This window comes from Limulus polyphemus, unplaced genomic scaffold, assembly GCF_000517525.1.
Source record: "Limulus polyphemus unplaced genomic scaffold, Limulus_polyphemus-2.1.2 Scaffold1027, whole genome shotgun sequence".
Taxonomy (NCBI): domain Eukaryota; kingdom Metazoa; phylum Arthropoda; class Merostomata; order Xiphosura; family Limulidae; genus Limulus; species Limulus polyphemus.
In genome coordinates, this window is record NW_013666637.1 from 159,450 (window position 1) to 181,851 (window position 22,402).

Below are 22,402 nucleotides of genomic sequence, written 5' to 3' on the forward strand. Positions count from 1 at the left end.
AAAATTAGTCTTGACAGTCATTACAATGTGGAAAAGAAAACCATCTTGCATGGAAACTTTTTCATTCATAACTCCTCCTCCATCAAATGTAGGGATGAAACTATGTTCCAATTATCATCAGCAGTTGATCCTGTTTGCTGCATGTTTTTAATTAGCTTCCTATAAAACTCATTGCTGCATTTTTTTTGCATTTCCAGCTTTCATGCCCCTAGAATTCTAATGCTGCACTAGTGTTATTACTCTAACTGTAGTAAGTCTTTACCAGAGCAATTCTAACATTCATATATAATGTGACAGGAGCCAATTCCAAAGCCAGAATGAATCGTGGCATATTTGATGATTTTATGTACAACCTCCTTTAAGCAAACTTCACTCAATCAACACCACTTGGTGACAGTTATTTTTGACTCTGACATTGACTTTCCCATAATGTCATTAGGTCATATACCAACTATAATCTGTGATGTTTAGTTTTTGTGTACTAAATGTTAGAATATGCAACTAACTTTATAATAACCCCGTATAATAAAGATAATTAAAGCCGAATAAATTGTTGACTTTAGTTTTTAAACATAATTATTGCTGTTTCATATGTCTTATATAAACATACAATCATCAGTCTGATTGCTTAGGAGTCAAAGGTTACAGAGAGTTTAACTTTTGGTCATTGTTGTCCTTCCCTTTATTGATGTTTTGATCAATAACTATTTGTGCTAGAGACTTGTTTTAGGCATAATTTTATGAGAAACTGGTGAGAAGTTCAAAATAGTAGGTAAAGTGCAATTTGGAAATAAGTGAAATTGTCTGTTTAATTGTTGGAAACCTTTCAGATATGTCAAGGTAACAAAATTTTTCTATCCATTAGTAAAATAAAATGGTATGTCAAGTTATTTACTATAACTTATTCTTCATGCATGTCAATATTTGTTTTTCATTCTTTTGAAATAGAACTTACCCTGTCACCTAACAGTAATAAAGTACATACCTTTGGAAGGGAAGGAAATAAATGGGTACAAATAGATGTGTTATCACAGCATGATCTGCCGTAAGAAAAGGATAATACTCTTCATACGCTATTAAAAAAAAAAAATCTAACCTACCCATGCTATTCCAAAAAAATCTGAACACCCATCCTATTCCTAAGAAATCTGAACTGTTTCAGACAAGCTGAGGTACCTCTCCTTTGTCCGGGTTATGATATTAAAAACATGTGGGAGTTGGATGCTATGATAAATGACACAAAAATCCTAACTTTCACACAATTTATTTATAACATCATATATTATTATGATATTCATTATTACCTAACGAAAACTTTTGTATAAGCTTTAAGAATTCAATATGTATAAACTTTAAACATGGTATATACTGTGCAATGGTCAGGGTGCTTTCTGTTACTCACTTTCAACACTCAGCTCTTAATGTCCTTCCACAGTGTTTCACATGTTTAATTAATTGATGATCATTGGCTGCAGAAGTGTGTTACGGGCCAAAGTGTAAACGTCAGGGGTCAGAGTAGGAAGTGAGTATAACTCAAGAAATGGCTCTTCAGATCAGCCTTATGGTGGCTGTTAGAGTAGAAACTTCAGCTGAGTTTATGTATTATTGCAATAGTGGCAGCCATATTTTATCATTGCATTCCTCCATAAAGAGTGCAAGAGCACTCTCTGAGATATATATATATATATATGACATTTGTGTGCTCTCCTTCCACAATGTATGTATATTATGTTATAGCAATTTTTAATACATTTTATGTGTGTGTGTGTGTTACAACGTGGCACCATCTCTGAAAGTAGTTAACGTTAATTTACGGCAAAGATAATAAATGCTCAATAACAGCAGTACTGGGAGATGGGGTTGAGAACCCCCATTAACATACGCCACCTTCCAAACTATCATCCCACAAAGTTTGGTTGAGATTGGCCCAGTGACCTAGGAGGGGTAGTCCAGGGTTTCAGGAATATTGAAATCATCAAGTGTTGGAAGTTTCAGAAATCAGGCATCATTATTTTTTCTGAGCGCTCTTTAAATAATATGTTGTTTCCCTGCAAGCTACCAAATTGATTGCATACAGACATGAATGAGACTTACTATCATATACACATAGTAGAGCAGAGTTAGCAGGGTATCTGATAATTTCTAACCTTGTTAATAATGTACTCTATCCACTTGGCATATATTTCTTTCAAGGACATGGTAACCTATCTCTTGAGAATCTGTATAGGCCTTACGTCATGTGTGGTTAAATGTAGCTGAAAGATTTTACTTATTTGCTATCAGCTATCATTCACAATAGGAAAACTTTCTTTTCGGGGAATATAGTGGCCAATGCCATCAGCAGACACACAGTAATTTAAAGGTCAATGTTCCCAATGTTAGCAAAATACCTTTAGTTTGCAAGAACAGATGTTTCTGTCTTCAATCAAAGCCACCTGCCTTCCTCGTAAAGAAACAGTACTGGACAAGTTTTTGACCACAAAGAGGTATGCTATAATCTTTTTAGGAAACACCAAACTTATGAGACAGTAGTTGAAAAAAACTGACATAAATTTTTACAACAAAGTGAAATATGTTTTTACCATTTAAGTATCAATGGAAAAACTACAGGAAGTGACATTAAAACCCACTTTGTGAGTCCATCTGGGTGAGGTGTTCCTACTGCAAGTAAACCAATTTCATGCAAAGCCATAATCATCTGACTTCTGTCTCCTCTCTCAAGAGAAAGATTGCAAAAACCAATTTGCAGCATCCTACTGATGGCCAGATTTTAATCCTAGAGGATTTTTTTTTTCATTCCAAAAGACTGTCTTTCCTAGCATAGCCTTTATCTTTGTAACTGAACAAGAGATCAGTACAGCTCCTAAGCACTTAGAGCAAAGGTTTAAATCAACATACACAAAGCCTACACAAAATGATCTTCATTTCCTAGCTTCAGCTTTTTTTTTTTCCTGCTTCATCAGTGCATCAGAATGTTAAGAGAACTTCCTTGGATGACTCAAAGTTGAAGTATAAGGTGCTGTTTAATTTTTTTATATCAGTCCATATACATACTGGAATGTAATGATTAAAATCTCTATAAAATATTATGAAACCTACATCAAATGCAAACTCTTGGAGAGGAAGACTCAAAATAACACTGATCAGAGTAGGATGAAAAATGTTGGATACTCCCCTGAGAACTGGCTTACAGATTTCAGTATCTGAACCTCATTTCATTTTGTAAAAGAACCACAAGTTTTAGAATCAAGATCTTAAAAAGCCAAGATACTTTGGAGTCAAAAAATTATACACTGTAACTGTCGGGGCTTTTTTTGTTGTTGTTCAGCTTTTTTCTCACTAGTACGACTTAGTTTTTTGTAACTAACAAATGTTTGCATAAGCAACTAAAATGAGACAAATCCTTAAGTGACATAAAACTGCATTTTGTGATTGAAATTAAACCTGACATAAAAAAGCAGTCTCAAAAGTATGACAAGAATCATATTGGTGAAATGTGCATTAGAAATTGTTGCTGCTATCTGTACTTCAAATTCAAACGCCAATTCAAGGATAGATAATTTGATAGAATTGAATGATAACTGGTTGTCATTTGGCAGATTTCCACCATTACCACTGTCAAATTGGCCTATCACCCAATTTGTTCAAATACAGTGAAAAAAATGTGAAGGAGAAGGAGGGTGTTTGGAACAGAGACAGAATGCTAGTATCACTAGGCTACATCTAAGATTGCCTTGTGTGCTTTGATGTTGATGCTGAACCAAAATTGATATCCAAGGCTCCTTTTAACTAGTTGATTTACAGACAACCAACCAATTGCAAAACATTTTTTGAAGATGAAGGAATTTGAATACTTCTAAAATGTACAAACTCTTTAAAATGCAATGGCAGACAATTGAAAGGGATCAGCAAAAAGGTGGGCTTTGAATATTTTGTCAAACACCTTAATGATGTATATTTTTTCATCTGTTTGTTTAGAAATACAAGAATAGACATTTTTCTTTCATTGGACATTATTTTTGCACAAAACTGGTTAGATGAAGTCTAAATTAAATGGAGAGAGATATGATCTAATGAAAGTTGGAGAGAGCAGGTATGTGAAAAGATTCTCAATTGTTTTCAGAAATTAAGGAATTTTTGTCACAAATGATAACATATTACAAGCATATTAAATGTTACAGATTCCAGAATTATTTACAGTCTCTTAAATTACATTATACGCAAAAGGGAGAAATCATTAGACACACACCAACTAATCAGTCAAAACCTATGTAAGTTTACCTAAATTTTGTTTTTTATTTTTCAGGAAAATGAACAAAGTATCCAAATATCTGGTTTGAAATTTGTAACTTCCAACAGGGATAGGCCAAAATCTAACCAATAAATAATATGAGCCTGGCCAGAACTTAACGTGTTCGTGATCCAAGCATACTATCAAACAATATAAAAAAAAGTGTTTTATTTAATTTAATTTCTAAAACATCTTTTTACTCAAATGTAAGTCACAAGTTCTTTTCAGCAAATTTCTTAAAATGAAGTTATAAAAAATACAATGTTCATTGAATTCCTTGGTGCACCAAGGTAGCATAGAAAATACTACAAAGCACATAGACTCTTCTGGCTTCCAGGGACTAGCCAAAGGTTTAATTTGTGTACATTCAATATCAGCATGTTTTACATGCTTGCAGTAAGTTACTGGTTGAAGAACTGGTTGCTGATATAAATATTCATGTTGTTGTTGAGGTGTACATTGTGTGAACTTGATGAAATGTAGACAACAACAATCATTGTTTAACATAGGAAGATGTGAAATGTATAACATTGCAAAACACTTCCTTAATATTTTACTACTAGTAGCACTTGGCGATTGCTGCCTGTTTAAAGTGAGGTTTGGTTGTCTTGGTATTGTCTTACTTGTGTCATCTTATTCATATAAAGTATTTGTTCCAGCTATTTACAGGCTAGAACTTCTGGGTGTTCAAGTTTCTCTGGAATAGAAGGGGTAGATTAGATCAGATTTTTTTGTGATTTTCTATAAAAACCAAACATAACTTTTCAAGGAAATATTTCAGAATTTTTATTTTTTGAGTTTCATTTCAAGGTCAAAAGGCAAAACCTTGCTTGCTTGTTTTTCAAAGGTATTTTGTATAACTGTTTTTGGAATTCTCACAATTTCCAATAAGTGACACCTTTCTAGCACAAATAGGTTTTCAGTAAGAGGTTGATTAAACGTTGGGAGATCACCCATCAATTTAATTTTGACTTCTCTATAACTTTTGATCCCATGTCCCAATCAGTTAAAATAATAATTTTTATTGTTGCTTTGTTTGAATTTGATGCAAGTTAGAGAGTTACAGAGTATTATCTGTTGGGTAGTTTGCCAAGGAATAACTCAGATTTTCAAATAGAATATGATTCTTGAGAGTACCTATTGTGCTAATATTGTAATAAGAGGTCTAGTGTTACTTATCCATTGAAGTGGTACTCTCACTGGTTAACTATAGTATTAGTGAACTGAAGTTTAAAAATTTATCTTTGATGAAAGATTCTTGACAGTTACCAGTTGGTTAACATGAACTTGGAAGCATGAAAATTGTCAAAAATAACTTTTCATTTTCATTGTAGCTTGATAATTTTACAATAGACATATCAGCAAAAGTAACATATGATTCAGTTAACATACACAGTAAATTATAGCCACTTCATAGTATCCTGACAAATTGAGAACATATTTCTAAATGGAACAGTAAAGATGGCATATCATTTCACAAATCAATAGTAAGTACACAAAGTAACCAGTCGAATGTTGTGTAAAGTCCTGATATAATTAGAGAGTACTTGCACACCTGTTGATAGAGATAGCACATCATTTAGTTAAGAAACAACAGATTGCAGCCATTTTGGATGCTATTTAGGTCTTCATACATGTAGCTCAAAAATTTTCTGCTGATGCATTAGTAAAGGCAACACACTATTCAGCTAACACAAGAACAAACTTTAGGTTACTGTGATTTTTATTATTAGATTACAATAAGACACAAATTATACTTATGGTCACTGTAACTGTTAGAAATTGGGGAGCTTGGTAGCAGTTCCTATGTAGGAATGAGTCTGGTTGAAATTGGCAGCTTGTAAATTTGTAACATGGTAGCGTGCACACTAAGACACTGACAAAACCTATCCAAAAAGACAGCAGAAACTATAAAACTGCCTCTAAAGTTTGGCTAATCTTCCTTGACATCTAGAAAATGTGCTGCAAAAACATCAATTTCCTTCATCTTCTCTCTTCCTTTCTGCCAGCTGTAACTCATAAACCACAGTGTGCCTACTTCCAGCCTGCACACCAAAACAATTCACAACCTAAGATGTACCTTTCAAATCTAAAGCCTTAAGTAATCCACGATAGGTTAGTTACAGCCCAAAATATATGCAATGATACAGATTATTTAATATTGCTCAATATGCATATCAATCAATAGATGGCATGATCTATGATACTAATCTTATCAGATTTGATGTGTTTTAAAACATGCAAATTGTATGTTTATATTAAGTATTTACCATTAAGAAATTTCTGCTCGTGTAGAAAGTTTTGTTTTATTGACAACTTAAAAAAATACAAATACCAAGCACGAGAAGTTTGTTTTATTGAATCTGTCAGCAGACATTTCTGTTTGTGTCTGAATAAAAAATTACATAATTGATTTCACTCTGTTGTCTGCATTTTTATAAACACCTGTCGCTTAAGATGTAATGTTCACCATCAGCTGTTAGAAGACCAAAAGATAATCATTTGAGATATGGTGTTGACTTCAACCTGTTAGAAGAACAAAATTATCACTTAAAATATGATGTTGATCTCTGCTTGTTAGAAAAATAAAATAGTCATTTAAGATGTGACCTTAACCTCAGTGAGTTAGAAGAGCAAACATGAATCACTTGGGATCTTACATTGATCTACGTCTATAAAATATGTTGCTTGTTTAACTAGTACTGTCAATCTTGATGGTACCTTATTAATGTGGGCTAATAAAATTATTCAGTTTTGAAGTACATTGCTAGTGCTCATAATCCAAGTACAGAGAGAGATGAAACCATGTTTGATAATAAGACAGAAATATTATAGTTAAATTGAAAATAAACAAGAAAAAAAGCAAGAACTTCGTTGAAAAGACCAAATGTAAGGTAACCAAGGAAAACTGCGAAGTAAAAAGTAACTGTGATATGAAAACAAAGATCTAACTTGGAATGAATTAATAAAATGCAGAAAAAACCTTTAATTTGATAAAAAAAAAAATATTTATACTCACAATATGAAACCCCATTATCATTGCTATTAAGACAGACTGTATTAAATGTATAATATTTCATGTAATTAAACATCAGTTAGGGAGCATGGTAGCAATCCATATGTAGGGATGGGTTAGTTACAGCCCAAAGTACTAATCATGGTCTCTGATTAGTAAGCCATTATGAGTGCTATATAGAAGAAGTTAATCTACTGTATGTTCCTTACTGTGCCATGCAGTATCCTGGTCATGACTTATCTTGCTTCAAGAAGTAACATCTATAGATTATATTATGGCTTCCTGTAGAATTGAACTGAATAAGAACTCAAATGGTACCTTCCACCTAGAAGTTACAGTCTTACTAGAAGCCAAGGCTTGGATTCGTCAAAAATGCAGAAACTAGTAACAAAAAATTGTATTCTAAAATTGTCGGGATATAGGGATGGAAGGAAAATCTGCATTACTCATTGCTGTGTTTGACATATTAGCATTCACTCTGTGAGTGCACTGTATGGGTATTGGAATGCAGATTTTTTCTTCCATCCCAAATGCTTTCAGTTTCTGATATTTTCCATCCCATCAATTTTAGAATACAATTTTTTGTTACTTGTTTACTTCAGAGTGTGCCTTATTTATTCAGACATAAAACAGAAAAACAACATATTACTTATTGTGCTTATTAACATTTTTATGTCCTGTTTGCATTTGAAAATGAAGGATTATGTATTTCAAAAATTCAAAGACAAGAAACCATTATGTGTATTTAAAATGTAGGTCAGTTACTTCATGGCATACCCCTGTAAACTGCTATGCTTCGTGCAGATAATCAAGATCTAATAAGATCAACATTAGACCATTACACCTGTCATTTACATGCCCAACCTTTAATAATGATTGTTCAATTGTTATTAAACCTGTACAGAACATGTTAAAGCTATTATGATATAGTTATACTTTAGCTAGAATTTAAATATTTATTCAGTACAAAACTGTTTAAACAAATGGAATGGTTATTAATATGAAAAACTGAGAGAGTACATTACAAACACCTGCTTTGGAATGAAAGGAAAGCAGAATAGATGTATATTCATTTATTCTTTGACTGAATTGAACATAATCAGCATTGCTGTTATTGCAAATTTGTTAATTGTCAACAAGAGCTGGTCCATTTTTTGTTTACATTTGTGTGGAAGGTTTGTTTCTTTGATATATTATTAAATTTAAATAGTTTTATTTCTACTTTTGATTTGATAAATGCTCATAGTTTTAATGAACATCGTTTATTCTTCAATCATCTTTTGGACTTAGATATTTGTGATTTTCCTATTTTTTAATATTTGTTAGCTGTGAAGTATTTCTAAATGTGTTTTGAGAACTTTCTTACAAATGGTTTTTTAATATCTCCACTTTTAAACTTGTTAAAAGGTCAGAGTGGGTATAAGAAAGGGAGTGTGAAAAAAAATACATCAATTAACAATTTTCCTCTTAAAGCTATATAAGCTAAGTTTTATGAAATCCTAAACCTTCAATTACTTGAGCTGATATAGTTCCTTACAATGTGGGTTTCATTACCTATTATGATTAAGAACACTTCCTATATATGTATATATAGTTTCTGTTGATTTTATTTAAATGAAGAATGAGCAGGGATGTGTTTTAAAGGTAAATTATAAGTTCAGCTACTAAAATTGGCTGAATAAAAAGATTGAAAAGGTGATCATTTTATCTTGCCTGTTGTGAGTGATTTGTGTAGTTCTCAAATGTCCCGATTAACTGTCAAGATTTTGTAACATATAAAAGTTCAACTATTTTGTATTTTTAGGACAGAAATGCTTATGTTTGGACACAAGTTGATGGGAAATGGAAACCAATGCTAGTACTTCTGAGAATCAACAGAGCGGCCACTTGTGTACGGTGGTCACCACAAGGTGAGTTTGTATTAGAGGTGTTGAGTGTTTAAGCTTCATTGTCCTTTGTGAAGCAGTCTTCACGTGTAGTGTCTTGTTTGTTTCAACATAATGCAGAACTTCTGTAAGCAATATACATTCATAATTTGTGTATCTATTATTATTCTAAGATATTTCTTTGTAAAAATTGTCTTTAAAGAGTTTCGAATTGAATTCTACATTGATTTAAGCTTGGGATTATTGTTTGTGGAGTTTAAATTCTCTATATATTTCCATCAGATCAACTGAATTCAGAACCTCTACTCACCTCACCCCAGAATAGATTGCTATCTTATACCTTTGCCCAAAAGTTTTTACACATGTCCCAAATCTATGAACAAAACTCCTAACCCTACATGTAATAACATGTACTGAACCAGTCTATGCATTCAATCAGAATTATACTACCCACTGGTATAAGTATGTCCCTGAATTGTGGGGATGGGAGCAAAGGGCCTGACAAACTTAAGAAATGCCAACAATGGGAGAATCATACAATTTAATTTGTTTGAACTAAAGGGTAGTTGCATTGTTCTATTAAGTTAATGATATCGACCAGCCAGAATCATAACAGAGAAATAAATGTAGGGAGCTTACTTTTTTATGCAGGGGGGGGGGCATCTTTTGTAGTTACACCACTGACTCTACCCTTCCACCATTAAGTTACACATTTTCCATGTGCAGTACTCCATTTGAGCAATCTGTGTATCTCAAAAGCTCATCCCTTTCCTAGGCAATGTGCAGTCATATTCTTTTTTCATTAAGAATTATGGAATATTTGTGTTTATTATTTTCAACTATTAATTAAAATTTGAAGTGTTATCTGTTTTACCTTCATTTCCTTGATTCTGAGAAAGAAAGATGCAAATTTAAGTTAAAGCTTCTGATACAAATTATCTTTTCTTACACTAATGTGGTTTATTTGACAGGAATATTCTCCATCATCATTACTTCAGCATTCGTGTTTCAGTAATTACTTTCAATCTGGTTAGTATAAAATGACCAAGGCCTATGTATGATAGACTTACTATAAAATAATATTAATGTTATTACTTTCCATGACTTTTTTTCCATGGATCTTGTTCAATATGTTTTCTCATATCTATGCATCTGAAACCTCCTGAGGTCCAAACTCTTCTCCATAGAAGTTATTTTCTTTAAATGGTGACTGAAGTTTCTTTGATGTCGAGCTACGTTACCACCATTGTGCATCATGTGCTTGGTTCTAATCTACATTCTTCATCTTGGACCCAGGACTCGGGGTCTTCTGCATTTGTAACTTCTGCTGAACTTGTCTTTGTTCTTGGTTATTCTATCCCTGATGATGATCAAATAACACTTGTCTTTGTGCTTTGGTAACTCAAGTATGCAGCATTTGTTTTTTTTACTCCAGTTGTTTCTGCTAGTTTTTAGCCAAGATTCTTGCATGCACCTCAACTCATAAGGTTCCCCCACCTCTTTTCTCCCTCTTGTGATTGTTTTATTATTGCTGATTTTTTTATTATATGCTTGGTGTTGACTTTCAGTTGCAATGTCCTTTTCAAACTTAAGACTCCTATGATTGGATTTCCCTATCTCTTGAATATCTTCTACTTTGACTCTTTTACTCTCAGTCCTAATTTTCATCTTTTGTTTAAATTCTTAGCTTGATGTCTTCTTTATTCTTTCCTTCTGAGGCTCCAAATCACTAACCTAACAGCTTTACCAGGAAGGTCACACTAACCTATTCTTCATGCAGCTGTGTTTTCTGGTTCTTGCTTCATTGGTAAACCTTATTTTCTGGATTTATACTCGTACAGTTTTAACTCAGGCAACTACTTAATGTCTTTCATGCAAACTATTTAATGGAGTTTTTGTTCTGTGGCTCATTCCTTTATGGTGTTCCCCATCCCAAGAGTATGTGTACCTGTGCACTCACTTTGCAAGAGACCCTTGGGTCACTCATGTTTTGTTTTTTTTCACTTTTTCATTTTTTTTTGTAAGTTTAAGTCAACTTATTTTCTTCAAGTTGATCAATACTAGGTTTGAAGTGCACAGAGCCACAATTCAAGTTAGAATTAAATGCACATAGTTTACCTAATGTGAATTAGCAAATTTAACATCATTCTGGTGAGTTGGTTTTATGGAATATCTAATATTAAGGTGGGTTGTGTAATATTTAGTTCATCATGAAATATTTCACAAGAGCATACTAGATTTTTATCCTGAAATTATGTATAAAGAAAACTCTAAGCTCTTAATTATCTAGGTAATTCCTTAAAGTATTCCTATTATATTATCACCTTCTATTAGACAAACTTCTTGAACAAGGATAAACAGCCTAGTATTGTTCAGAGATGAGTAGCATTTTCCTAAGTTATTTGCTGTTTTGACCGTTAAAGTAAAATATAACACATAAACCCCATCGCCACGGATATCTTTTACTGTGCATGTCACAATGTTTTAGTGCCTTATATTCAAAATTTTAATTAAACTACTTTTTGCTTATGTCATACCAATTAGAATAGCATAAAATCTCAGCTAATCATTCATATTTTAATAATATATAAGTTTTAAGTTTTTAATTCTACAAGGCAATATTAAAAAGGATCCTAAATTTTCCCTAGTGTGACCCATGTGATGCATTTTCTCTTAACATATCTTCCCTATCTTATCCACCACCCCTCGAAAAATATGAAATTAAACATAAGTTACTCTCTATAAAATCATCATTTCTAAGACAAGCCATAATTTTTATAATTTTCAATTTTGTTTGCTTACAGACCTATAAAGTAGAAAATCAGACCCCTCCTGCCAAACTTACTTGTTACATACTCTCTTTCAGAAATCATTGATATCTCTCTCTTACGTTTAATTATATATTACCTATAATCAATAGAAAATCAAGGTTTTCATCTATCAAATGATGTATTGTATAGTGTTAGGTTCTGAACAGTTAAATGTCAATTTTACTCAGAGTACCAACATTGTTCCCATGAGAATGTTAATGACTAGCTTGGATGAATTTGTAATGGCTCTTGTTGCATAATTAGAGAGCCATAAAAATTTTAAGAGGTAAGGGAATTGATCTACTTTTTCATGTTATTATTCTAATTGTCTGGTGAATTATTTAATTAAATAAAAATTATTAAGTGCATTACTACCATTAGTATAACCCATAATTAGGGTTAACTCTCTTCCACAATCAACAACAAGAAAAAAGAAGATTGATTAAGTATTTTATTTATTGTTTTTCATATTTATTCTTTATGTATAATTATAAAAGTAATTAAAATGTAAAAATAGGGATCCTTTTAGGTTAGTTAAGGTTAGATTAGGTAAAGTAAATAATAATAATATTATAATAAAAATGTTTCATGAGGCACACATGCAAGCAGCTCATGGGTAATGTAATTTGTTAGCATAACATGAGCTGCACATTCCAAGAGTGATTTACAAGAGTGATTTAGTTAGACATGGTTCAAAGGGCAATAAAGCAATATAAAATTTAATTATAAATAGGTGTATACTGTTACGAATATAGAACTACTTAGGATAAATGAATGTAGTTTCATGTTACAATATGAAGTCATTCTAGAAAGAAAAAGAGGGTAATTTAGATTTATTTTGATTCTTCTTTTCTTTTTTTTTTGTGGTTACGAGGTTGATCAAATTGACCAATCCTGTTTTGAGATAGGGTAGAGAAAATAACAGATTTTTTTAAATTCTTAATTCACTCTAATCTGCTGTAACCCTCTTATCACGGGCAGATCAAAGTGTGCTTCTCACAACTTTTTTAGAGTTATATTCAAAATTTAATTAATCTACTTTATTATCTTGGTATACAAATAAGCTTGGCATCAAAATGTAGTTAATAAATTATAATCTAATAAGTTATAATATTATATGAGTTTTAAGTTCTTAATTTTATAAGGAAATGTTTAAAAACTACTTAAAACTTCAGACATATTGTCAGTGTGATCAATGAGCTATGAAAATTCTTTACTTTGATACTGTGTATCTTCAATAATACAGTGGTAGTTTTGGAGATGTATGTCTAGACTTTAAGTTTAAGATGCTTATATAACCTTTTCACTCATACATTTCAAAGACCTCTGAATGAATACAGCTGAAACAAGTAATAAATGTTTTCAACCTCTTACAGGTCCCATGTCCACCTTCAACTGGTTTGTTTGAGCTTTGTAGCTTACATGTAGATGTTATGTACACATGTGTATACCTGTTAGAAAGAGATCATTCTACACTATAATCTAACAGTAATTATTTTGAAATAGGTGCACAGTTATCTTCATGGAGTATGTGTAACTGAGTGTAGTATTTTTGGCAGCTTGATTGACTATAGCACTTATGGTTATTTCTTACCTAAATATTTTATAGTTAGAGATACAGTTTAATTTTTATTTAGGTTTTGCTTTTATATTGTAGTTAATTATGTATTAGTTATTTTTTAAAATGCATAACTGAAAAGCTTAAACATTTTTTAAATATACATTATAATTTGTGTCAGTTCTGAAGGCTTCCAATATTACATGGTGTGCAAGAATTTTGCCGAAGGGTTGCACATGTCTGCCAGAAACACTGTAATGTGCCTCGAGGGCACCATTGACTTGTGTCAAGATAAATAATAAGTAGTAAAGGACAAGAAATGAGATTAAAACATTAAAAATTAATTATTTTATACTTAGAATGAAAATTTGTTAAGAGTTTGAGTGCAAGTAACTACAATAGATAAATAACAAATTTTTGTAAAAACAATTATAATAATTTCATTTTTTGTGTAAAAGTTACTTCTACCATTTTTTGAGAGGATACATTAAGAAGTCTCAGAGTTACCATATGTATTGTTGCACAAGTGAAATTCATGACACATTTTCTGCAAGTTACACAAGCCCGAGGCGAAAGCGTTAACTAACTAAAAAATAAAGTATAAAAAAGTAGGCTTAAGTTTCATCGACACTCAACAACAACAATAAGAAAAACTAGGTAAGTACTATATTTCTTGTTTTTCATGAATATTCTTTTATTTATTATAATAAAAGTAACTAAAAGTTAAAAAATAGGAACTTATTCAGGTAGATTAGGTAAAATAAAGAAAAATCATAATAATTTTTCACAAGGTAATGTGAGCTACACATTTGCTGAGTGATTTACGACTTGTTTGACAGGATTATTAGTTGGACATAGTTCAAAGGTCAATAAAACAAAAGTTAAATAGAAACAGTTGTATAATGTTATGAGCTTTAAGCTATTTAGGATAAACAGCTGTTGTTTACTGTTACAATTTGCAGTCATTCTAGAAAGATAAAAAGTAATTTAGATTTTTTGTGGTAGTTACAAGATCGGTCAAATGACCTAATGTGTACAGAGTTAATGTAGAAAAAATAACAGATATAAAATTTTACTGACAAAAAATGTTTGAAATTTATTCAGGAGGTTTTAGAGATTTTGCAAATAGAATTTGACAATTTTCAACTAAAGAAAAATATTTTTAACCTTAACATGAAAATCACTTTTCACTTGGAGCAGTCACTTTGACTTCATATTTTCACAGATAAATTTTTATTAAAAATTCATCATTATAATTTCTGATTTTTTTTTGTTTACAAAAGGCTTGTAATGTTTACTGAAAGCTTGTAAAATTTTCTGAAGATACACAAAACATATTAAAAGTAATTTAGTATGGAAACTCTAAAGGTCAATTTGAAGTCACAAACTTGATTGAATTGATCCAGCCTGTAGCAAAAGATTTAAGTCATTGAACATGTGGTGATCTCCATATCTCTCTCCTTTCTTTACTTTATCTCATTTTGCTTCAAAGTGCCAATAATGAATGTGTATGAAGTTTGCCATAATAAAAATTGGAATCCCTTAACCCATTGTTTTCCAAACTGTTGTGTGAACATATTGGTGGTTGTTGGGGGGGGGGGGTTTGGTGGGAGAGCCCAAAAATGATTACAGAAGATATGGAGACAATGATAATCTAATAAAACTATTACTTTGCTGAAAAGTAAAGAAAATGTTGATTTAGCTGTTATCACTGGTAAAAGTTATTTCAATGTGAGGAGGGTGGATACAATGGAAACATTGCTTAGTTAGGGGAGTGCCTCTATTTAAAGTTTGGAAAACACTGCCTTAACCCTTAATCTTTCAAACATAACTTCGATCAAAAGTCATTATTTATGTTCTCTTAAGCTCCTCTTGGAACCCTAACAGCCATTAAGAAAATAAATAACTAATGTTAGATTCTGTTTATTACAAATATAAATCAACTCAAACATTTTTTTTTGTCAAACTATATTTGTTGTTAAAATATGTTATTAATTATACATGATAAGAAATGTTAATGATCATGTTGCATGCTACAAATTATCTTGGGACATGTAGAGTACAAGTTTTTCTTTGAAGATCCCCTGTACTCTTGAGGATTGTACTAAAGTCATTGAACTGTGAAATTTCCAACAGTAATGTACTATAATTTATTATAATTTATTTGTCCATAGAAAACAAGGATAAATCAGGCCCTCTAGTTAATTTGCCTTTACTTCATTGGTTATATGTTGATGCCACAGATATGTCCATGTAAGCTCTCTAGTAATTATTCACTTACCAGAAAACATTGTTTAGTTTAGTCATCTAAATAAATCTTTAAAGCTTATATGTTTATGTAACACAGTTGTATTTCCTCCCTTTAAATGTCTAAATAATAAAATTGACAGTAGATTCTTACCCACATCTTTTAGATGAAAAGAAGCCATTTTAGAAGCATTACACTTCACCATCATAAGATTTTATGTTAGACTCAGTCATATTGTGGATATAGATAAACACAGGAACATATACAGTCACTTGAGATCTAAGTAGACCCCACACTAGACTTAGCCATGGTGAATAGGAATTTAAACATGTTTGGAGAAACATTTAGCTCTTCATTTTTGAAGCAATGTCACCAGAAGAAAAATTTTTTTTGTTTGTTGCTGTTAAGCACAAAGCTACACAATGGGCTATCTGGGTTCTTCCCACCGCAGGTATTGAAACTCAGTTTTTAGTGTCATAAGCTTGCAGACTTACTGATGCACCACTAGGGGTGTCCAGAGGAAAAATTCTGTTTGTTGACTTAATAGATTGGGAACCATTATTGTTTGGATGGATTAAAAACATAATAACAGCATATTAAATAATAATAAAAAGAACTTCAAGAAAGAAATTTTGCAATTTTTTTATTTTGACACAGATGTATGCAGTTATATTTTTTAATATCAGAACTCTATTTTTTGGTTATTATTAGCATTTAGGCTTAGTTTTTATTTTGATAGAAAATACGTTAGCACTTCATATTGATTGATATATATTTATTTCCTTCAACAGAGAACAAGTTTGCAGTAGGTAGTGGTGCTCGGTTGATATCTGTTTGTTATTTTGAAGAAGAAAATGATTGGTGGGTCAGCAAACACATTAAAAAGCCTATTAGGTCAACAGTTACAAGGTTTGTAATTTTGGTATTCAGAATATTACAAGTTTATAAAGATTAGAACTTTTTCACTATAAGCTCTGACACAACTAGGACTAGTAATTTTCTTGTGTGACTTCTTGTTATCACTTCTTAGCATCATATTAAATCAACAAAGAAAATCATTGCAAAAATTTTCATAAGCTTTCTAATATATTATGATTCAAACCACACATTAAAAAGGTGATAAACTTTGAAGCAGTAATCCAATTGGACCTTCAGAACAACTGTAGTAACTAAAGTACACATATGAAGAAAAGAAGACAAAACTTTTTTTTCCTATAGCTTATCAGTTTACTCGATTATTAAACCTTTCCTGAGCTAAACTGTTTGTTCTCAGGCAAGTATATAATAACTTTCTTTCTACTAGAAGAGTTGCTAAAAATCTTCAATATAATTACACAAAATAATTAGTCTTAATTATGAGTGTCAAGCAAACCATAAAAAAGTCTCTGTGACCACTCTTACCTAGGTTATCAGTTGTGCATCCTCTCTGTTAGTAGTGTTTTTAGCCCTTAACACATGATGGAATTTAAGTGTGAGGAATGGTGTTGCTGAAGTTATTCTGAAGTATTGCTTTCTGAAACAATAGCTTACTTAGGTGTTGTATCTATTTTAACAACTTCTATAATTTAAAGGGTTTTTCAAAGTTAATATTTGCTTTTAGTTTTTAACGTATCCACATTTTTCTATTATATAAAACTGTTTTATCTGCATTTTAAAACTTCTTTCTTTGTTGTGCAGCATTGATTGGCATCCTAATAATATTCTGTTGGCTTGTGGATCAACAGATTTTAAAGCTAGGTAAGATTAGTATCTATTTTTTCTATTGTTTAATGTAGTTTAAGTTATCTTAGAAAAATCATCCACTAAACAAATATTAAAGAAACATCTGTTGTATAATCTTAGTTACCCATTTTATTTGGCTTTGATTAATGTTTTTTATTATGAAACATCTGTTGTATAATCTTAGTTACCTATTTTATTTGGCTTTGATTAATGTTTTTTATTATGAAAAATCTGTTGTATAATCTTAGTTAGCCATTTTATTTGGCTTTGATTAATGTTTTTATTATGAAACATCTGTTGTGTAACCTTAGTTACCTATTTTATTTGGCTTTGATTAATGTTTTTTATTATGAAACATCTGTTGTGTAACCTTAGTTACCTATTTTATTTGGCTTTGATGAATGTTTTTTTTATTAAGAAGCAACTGTTATGTAACCTGAGTTACTTATTTTGTGAGACTGTGTTTGTATGATTTTAGAAAAAAAAATTTATGAATGCATTAGTATTTCAGTGTTCATAGTTTTTATTCACAATGCTTAGAACATTGTAATACAACATTATTGTTGTTTTTTGCAATATTTACTATTAACTTTCACCTGTTCTTACAGTTTTTACAGAGTTTATATTGTTTCCTACATGTTTGAAGCATTTCACTACTCAATTGAATGACTCACTTGAAAGTATTAAACAGCAACTGTGATAATTATTTCATAATACCTTTAAATCCTAATTTGTATCCACATGATCTTTAACCACTGAATTTGGTTGATTTTTGATCAATTATTGCATATTATCAGTTGTAAACATGCACAACTGTTTGTAAAAAAGGATAACCAGATTAATAACCAAAGAAGTTTGGTCAAGGAATTGAAGTACAATGCATGAACCTTGTGTAATATGCAAATACTACATATCTTAATGCTTCATAGTATGTATTTATTAATGATAAGCTATAGTAAATGGAACAAACTGTCAGAAGTTTGATATCAGAGAAACCAGTTTCAACAGTTTATATGATCTCTTCAGTCTCATTTTGTCTTCTGGCTAAAAAGTGTTTGATACGAAAAATAAAGAGGAATGTGAAACCAAAAAATCTGCAGGTTCATTATTTTTTTTCTCTGATTTTGGGTTTGTTGTTTTCTATAGCTTGTGGATTGTAGCAACTCACTGTTTTGGTCTTGAAATTATAATGTGTGTAGTCATGAAAAGTCTGTGATTTCTCTTTTTTCGTGTCTAGCAAAAAACTAACTGTGGAAAATGTTCTGCATCTGAACACTGTACTAAGTAGAGCTGGGAAATTAGTGGTATTTGCTGATAATTAATCAACTTGATTAATTGATTAGTCCAATATTCCTCAAACTAATGGTATCTACAAATAAAAAATATTAAAAAAGTTGGTGGTGGATGCTGCCAGCTAGTTTTCTTCCTTCTAGTCAGCAGTTCAAAATTAGTAACAGATAGATAGGAAGAACAGGTTTGGTGGCAATGTTTCAATTGCGTGGATAGTTGGAATAATCAAAAATAGTAATAACTGGAAACCTTAATCTTGATTAGTTGATTGTTGGAATAATCAAAAGCATAATAATTGGAAACATTAATATCTGATTATTTTTGTGACAAGCAATAATATTTGTAATTTCATTTAATCGATTAGTTAACACAATACTAATTGATATAATCACTGCTCATAGTTAATTATATTGATTAATCAATTAAATTGTCCAACTCTAGAACTGAACTGTGCTAAAACTTACCTCAGAGTCATTTATGGATCAGTTATTATTTTTTGCAAATGGTGCTAGGAATTAATGAATAAGAAAAGTTTATATACTAATAAACTACTGGATATATCCTGTGACTCGTTTATTAATCACTAGAAGGTGTAAAATGTGGAAAATAAAGATAACTTTTTTTTTAATTAATTAAAAGTATGATTTTCTTTAGAAATTGAAGTTAGTAAAGGTGTTATCACTAAACCCAGAAATGCACTGTTTTCCTTCTACATTTGATTGAGGTTCGCATTTACACCATTTCTATCCTACACTTACATTTGCCAACTTGTTCAGTTCCAGCCAGTGCACAACAATTGATTTATATTTAATGCTAATTGTTTCTTAAGAAACTGCTGCTGATAAATGTCTTGAAGACAAGGATTCAAATTAGAGAATGTGGAAATCTATATAATATTAGAAACATGAATAAAACAGATGAGTGACACTAGCTATGTACTTTTCATACTGTGTATAAAGAATTGGTAATAACGTTTTGCTAATTGGCTCATAAACTAACTTTAATTACTTCAGTTTGATTCAGCCACTAGATTTCTAATGAAAAATTAGTTATCAAAATCAATATTCCTTTACTAAGTCTCTTTATATTTTATCTGTAGAATTTTTTCTGCCTACATCAAAGATGTAGAAAAGAAACCAGAACCAACACCTTGGGGTGCTAAAATGCCACTTGGAAATATGATGGCAGAATTTTCGAGTGGAACAAGTAAGTTGAAAAAAGCAATTAATTAATTATGTTCACAAAATCAGATTGGTGTACGTTCTTATTGCTCTTTGAAGCAACAAATCAGAGTTAGTACATAATAACATTGGGGGTTTTCAAGTTCTCTTAAATCGCCATACAGTAACTTAAATTAATTTAGATCTGTAAATAATCTTATAACATTGCACTTTATCCATTATTCAATATTATATTGTAGACCAACTGTTTAATGTAGATATGGCCAATCAAGGAATACATTAGGCCTCCATGTCAGATTCTCTTTTCAATTTTACTTTCAGTGAAAAAGAAAAGAAATGTGTAACACACACATATATATATATATATATAGATTGATTTTTGATTTTTTTTATGAAAAAAGTTTATACTGGTGGTGGCCAAGTTTCTTGTCTTTTTGTATATTTAAAACATCCTGGAAAAAATTGTATTTATAGTTTTGGTAAATATGTTTATGTGGATATTTTATTTTGTTCCTTACCTTTTCTATAATTAGGTGGCTGGGTTCATAGTGTCAGTTTTTCAGCAGACGGAAACAGACTAGCTTGGGTAGGCCATGATAGCAGTATCTCCGTGGTTGATGCTACGAGAGCAATGTTGTAAGTATTGAAATGGACTTTTATTGGGAAATATTAGGATATCCTACAGTCATATCTTTTTTTTCAAACCTAACACTTTCAGTGAAACTGATATTTCAGTTGCAAGTGTATTTTTCTTTAGTATTAAAAAAATTAAAACTTAAAATACATTTCAAATGTTCAAAAAAAGTAACTTTTTTCAGCAAGTCTCTTAGTTATACCCAAAGTTATCCTTCATAATGGGTAATGAGTATGAGAAGCTGAATTAAAATATTTTTTTGATGACAAGGTATTTCAAATGGCCTAAATTTATAATTTAATAAATCCCACTTATAATAAAAGATAACTCTGCACTTTTGGCTATACTTTACAAACACTATTGCTTTGAAAAACTTTGTCTTTACTCTCAGATTAGATTAGTAGATGCTTTCATTAAGTTTTTGGGGATTTTGTTAAGGGAGATAATTTCAACACTCATTCACCATTGAAAATATAAATGTATTAGTATTATTTTTTAATCTTGTATTGTTATTATTATTTGATAATCTATTAGAAATTTCATAATTATTCTGTATTGAAAATGCCCATCTAGTAATATAGTTTAATAATAAGCACTAAACTTAAAAGATTCTAACAAAGATGAGTATTGTTGCAAATAATAATTTATTTATTTACTCTCAATACTCGGCCCGGCATGGCCAGGTGGTTAGGGCGCTCAACTCGCAATCTTCAGGTTGCGGGTTCGAATCCCTGTCACACCAAACGTGCTCACCCTTTGGGCCGTGGGGATGTTATAATGTGACGGTCAATCCCACTATTCATTGGTCAAAGAGTAGCCCCAGAATTGGCAGTGGGTGCTGATGACTAGCTGTCTTACACTGCTAAATTAGAGACAGCTAGTGCAGGGTTGGCCAATGTGACAACCTTATAACCATTTTGTGCTTGTTATAGTTTTCATGCTATAACTTTTAAATTAGTAAGTGAATGTTAATGAAATTTGGCACATTATCAATAAACATTACAATGCTTTCATATGCAAAACATCTAATTTTTTTATTAAGTCGTAAGGTTTGTAAAGCAATGTTTCTCTCATGTCTTTTTTTCTTTTCACATTTTGCCTATCTATCATGCAAAGTAATTTTCATCTTAAAATTAAAAATACTTTTATGCATCAGAAAATTTTGAAATTTCATGTGTAAAATCTTTATAATGTCTGGATAGTTATCAAACGTTTCTTGAGAAAAAACTTTATATCTTATCTGTTATTTTCAGTAATTAATCTCTCTACGGGTTCGATAAAAGTGAACAATCTTGCAACCACCATAAAAAAATCAGAAATAAACATAAATTATGCCTCTTTCATTCTAGAATGAACACATATTATAACACGAAAACATAAATGTTTAGATGAAATAGCTTAAATCTCATAATATTATACATTTATATATATTTATTATTTTTATTATATTGACCTTTCACCCGTGCGTGGCTAACAATACAGAGGTTACAATGATGCAGCTCATATGCATTCCTGTTACTGTACCAAATAACATAAAACTGACCTTAGGTTTGTACAAAGTAACTTGTCTTGGCTGTGTTTTAGTCAACTAGTATTTTGTAAACTACATTCACATTTCAATTATTATACATTATATATGTATATAGATTTTTGCTATTTTGAAATAAGTTCTTAAACATATTTTTCCTGTAAAACATAGAACAGTAAATAAAGAAGTAAAGCAAACAATTATCTGTTCTAGTTACGACCTTTGTACTCGGCTGCTG

At 31.0% G+C, this 22,402-nt stretch overlaps 1 protein-coding gene across 2 annotated transcripts in view; it reads left to right on the forward strand.

Annotated features, from left to right (window-relative positions):
* The window catches only part of LOC106461774 (actin-related protein 2/3 complex subunit 1A-like), a 48,598-nt gene that overhangs the window by 14,850 nt on the left and 11,346 nt on the right, over nt 1–22,402 (forward strand). For both annotated transcript variants that reach the window (XM_013921628.2, XM_022388811.1), the window contains exons 4-8: nt 9,112–9,217; nt 16,601–16,718; nt 17,487–17,546; nt 19,921–20,027; nt 20,536–20,638. In XM_013921628.2, the coding sequence (XP_013777082.1) occupies nt 9,112–9,217; nt 16,601–16,718; nt 17,487–17,546; nt 19,921–20,027; nt 20,536–20,638 (494 nt within the window). The remainder of the gene's footprint in view (nt 1–9,111; nt 9,218–16,600; nt 16,719–17,486; nt 17,547–19,920; nt 20,028–20,535; nt 20,639–22,402) is intronic.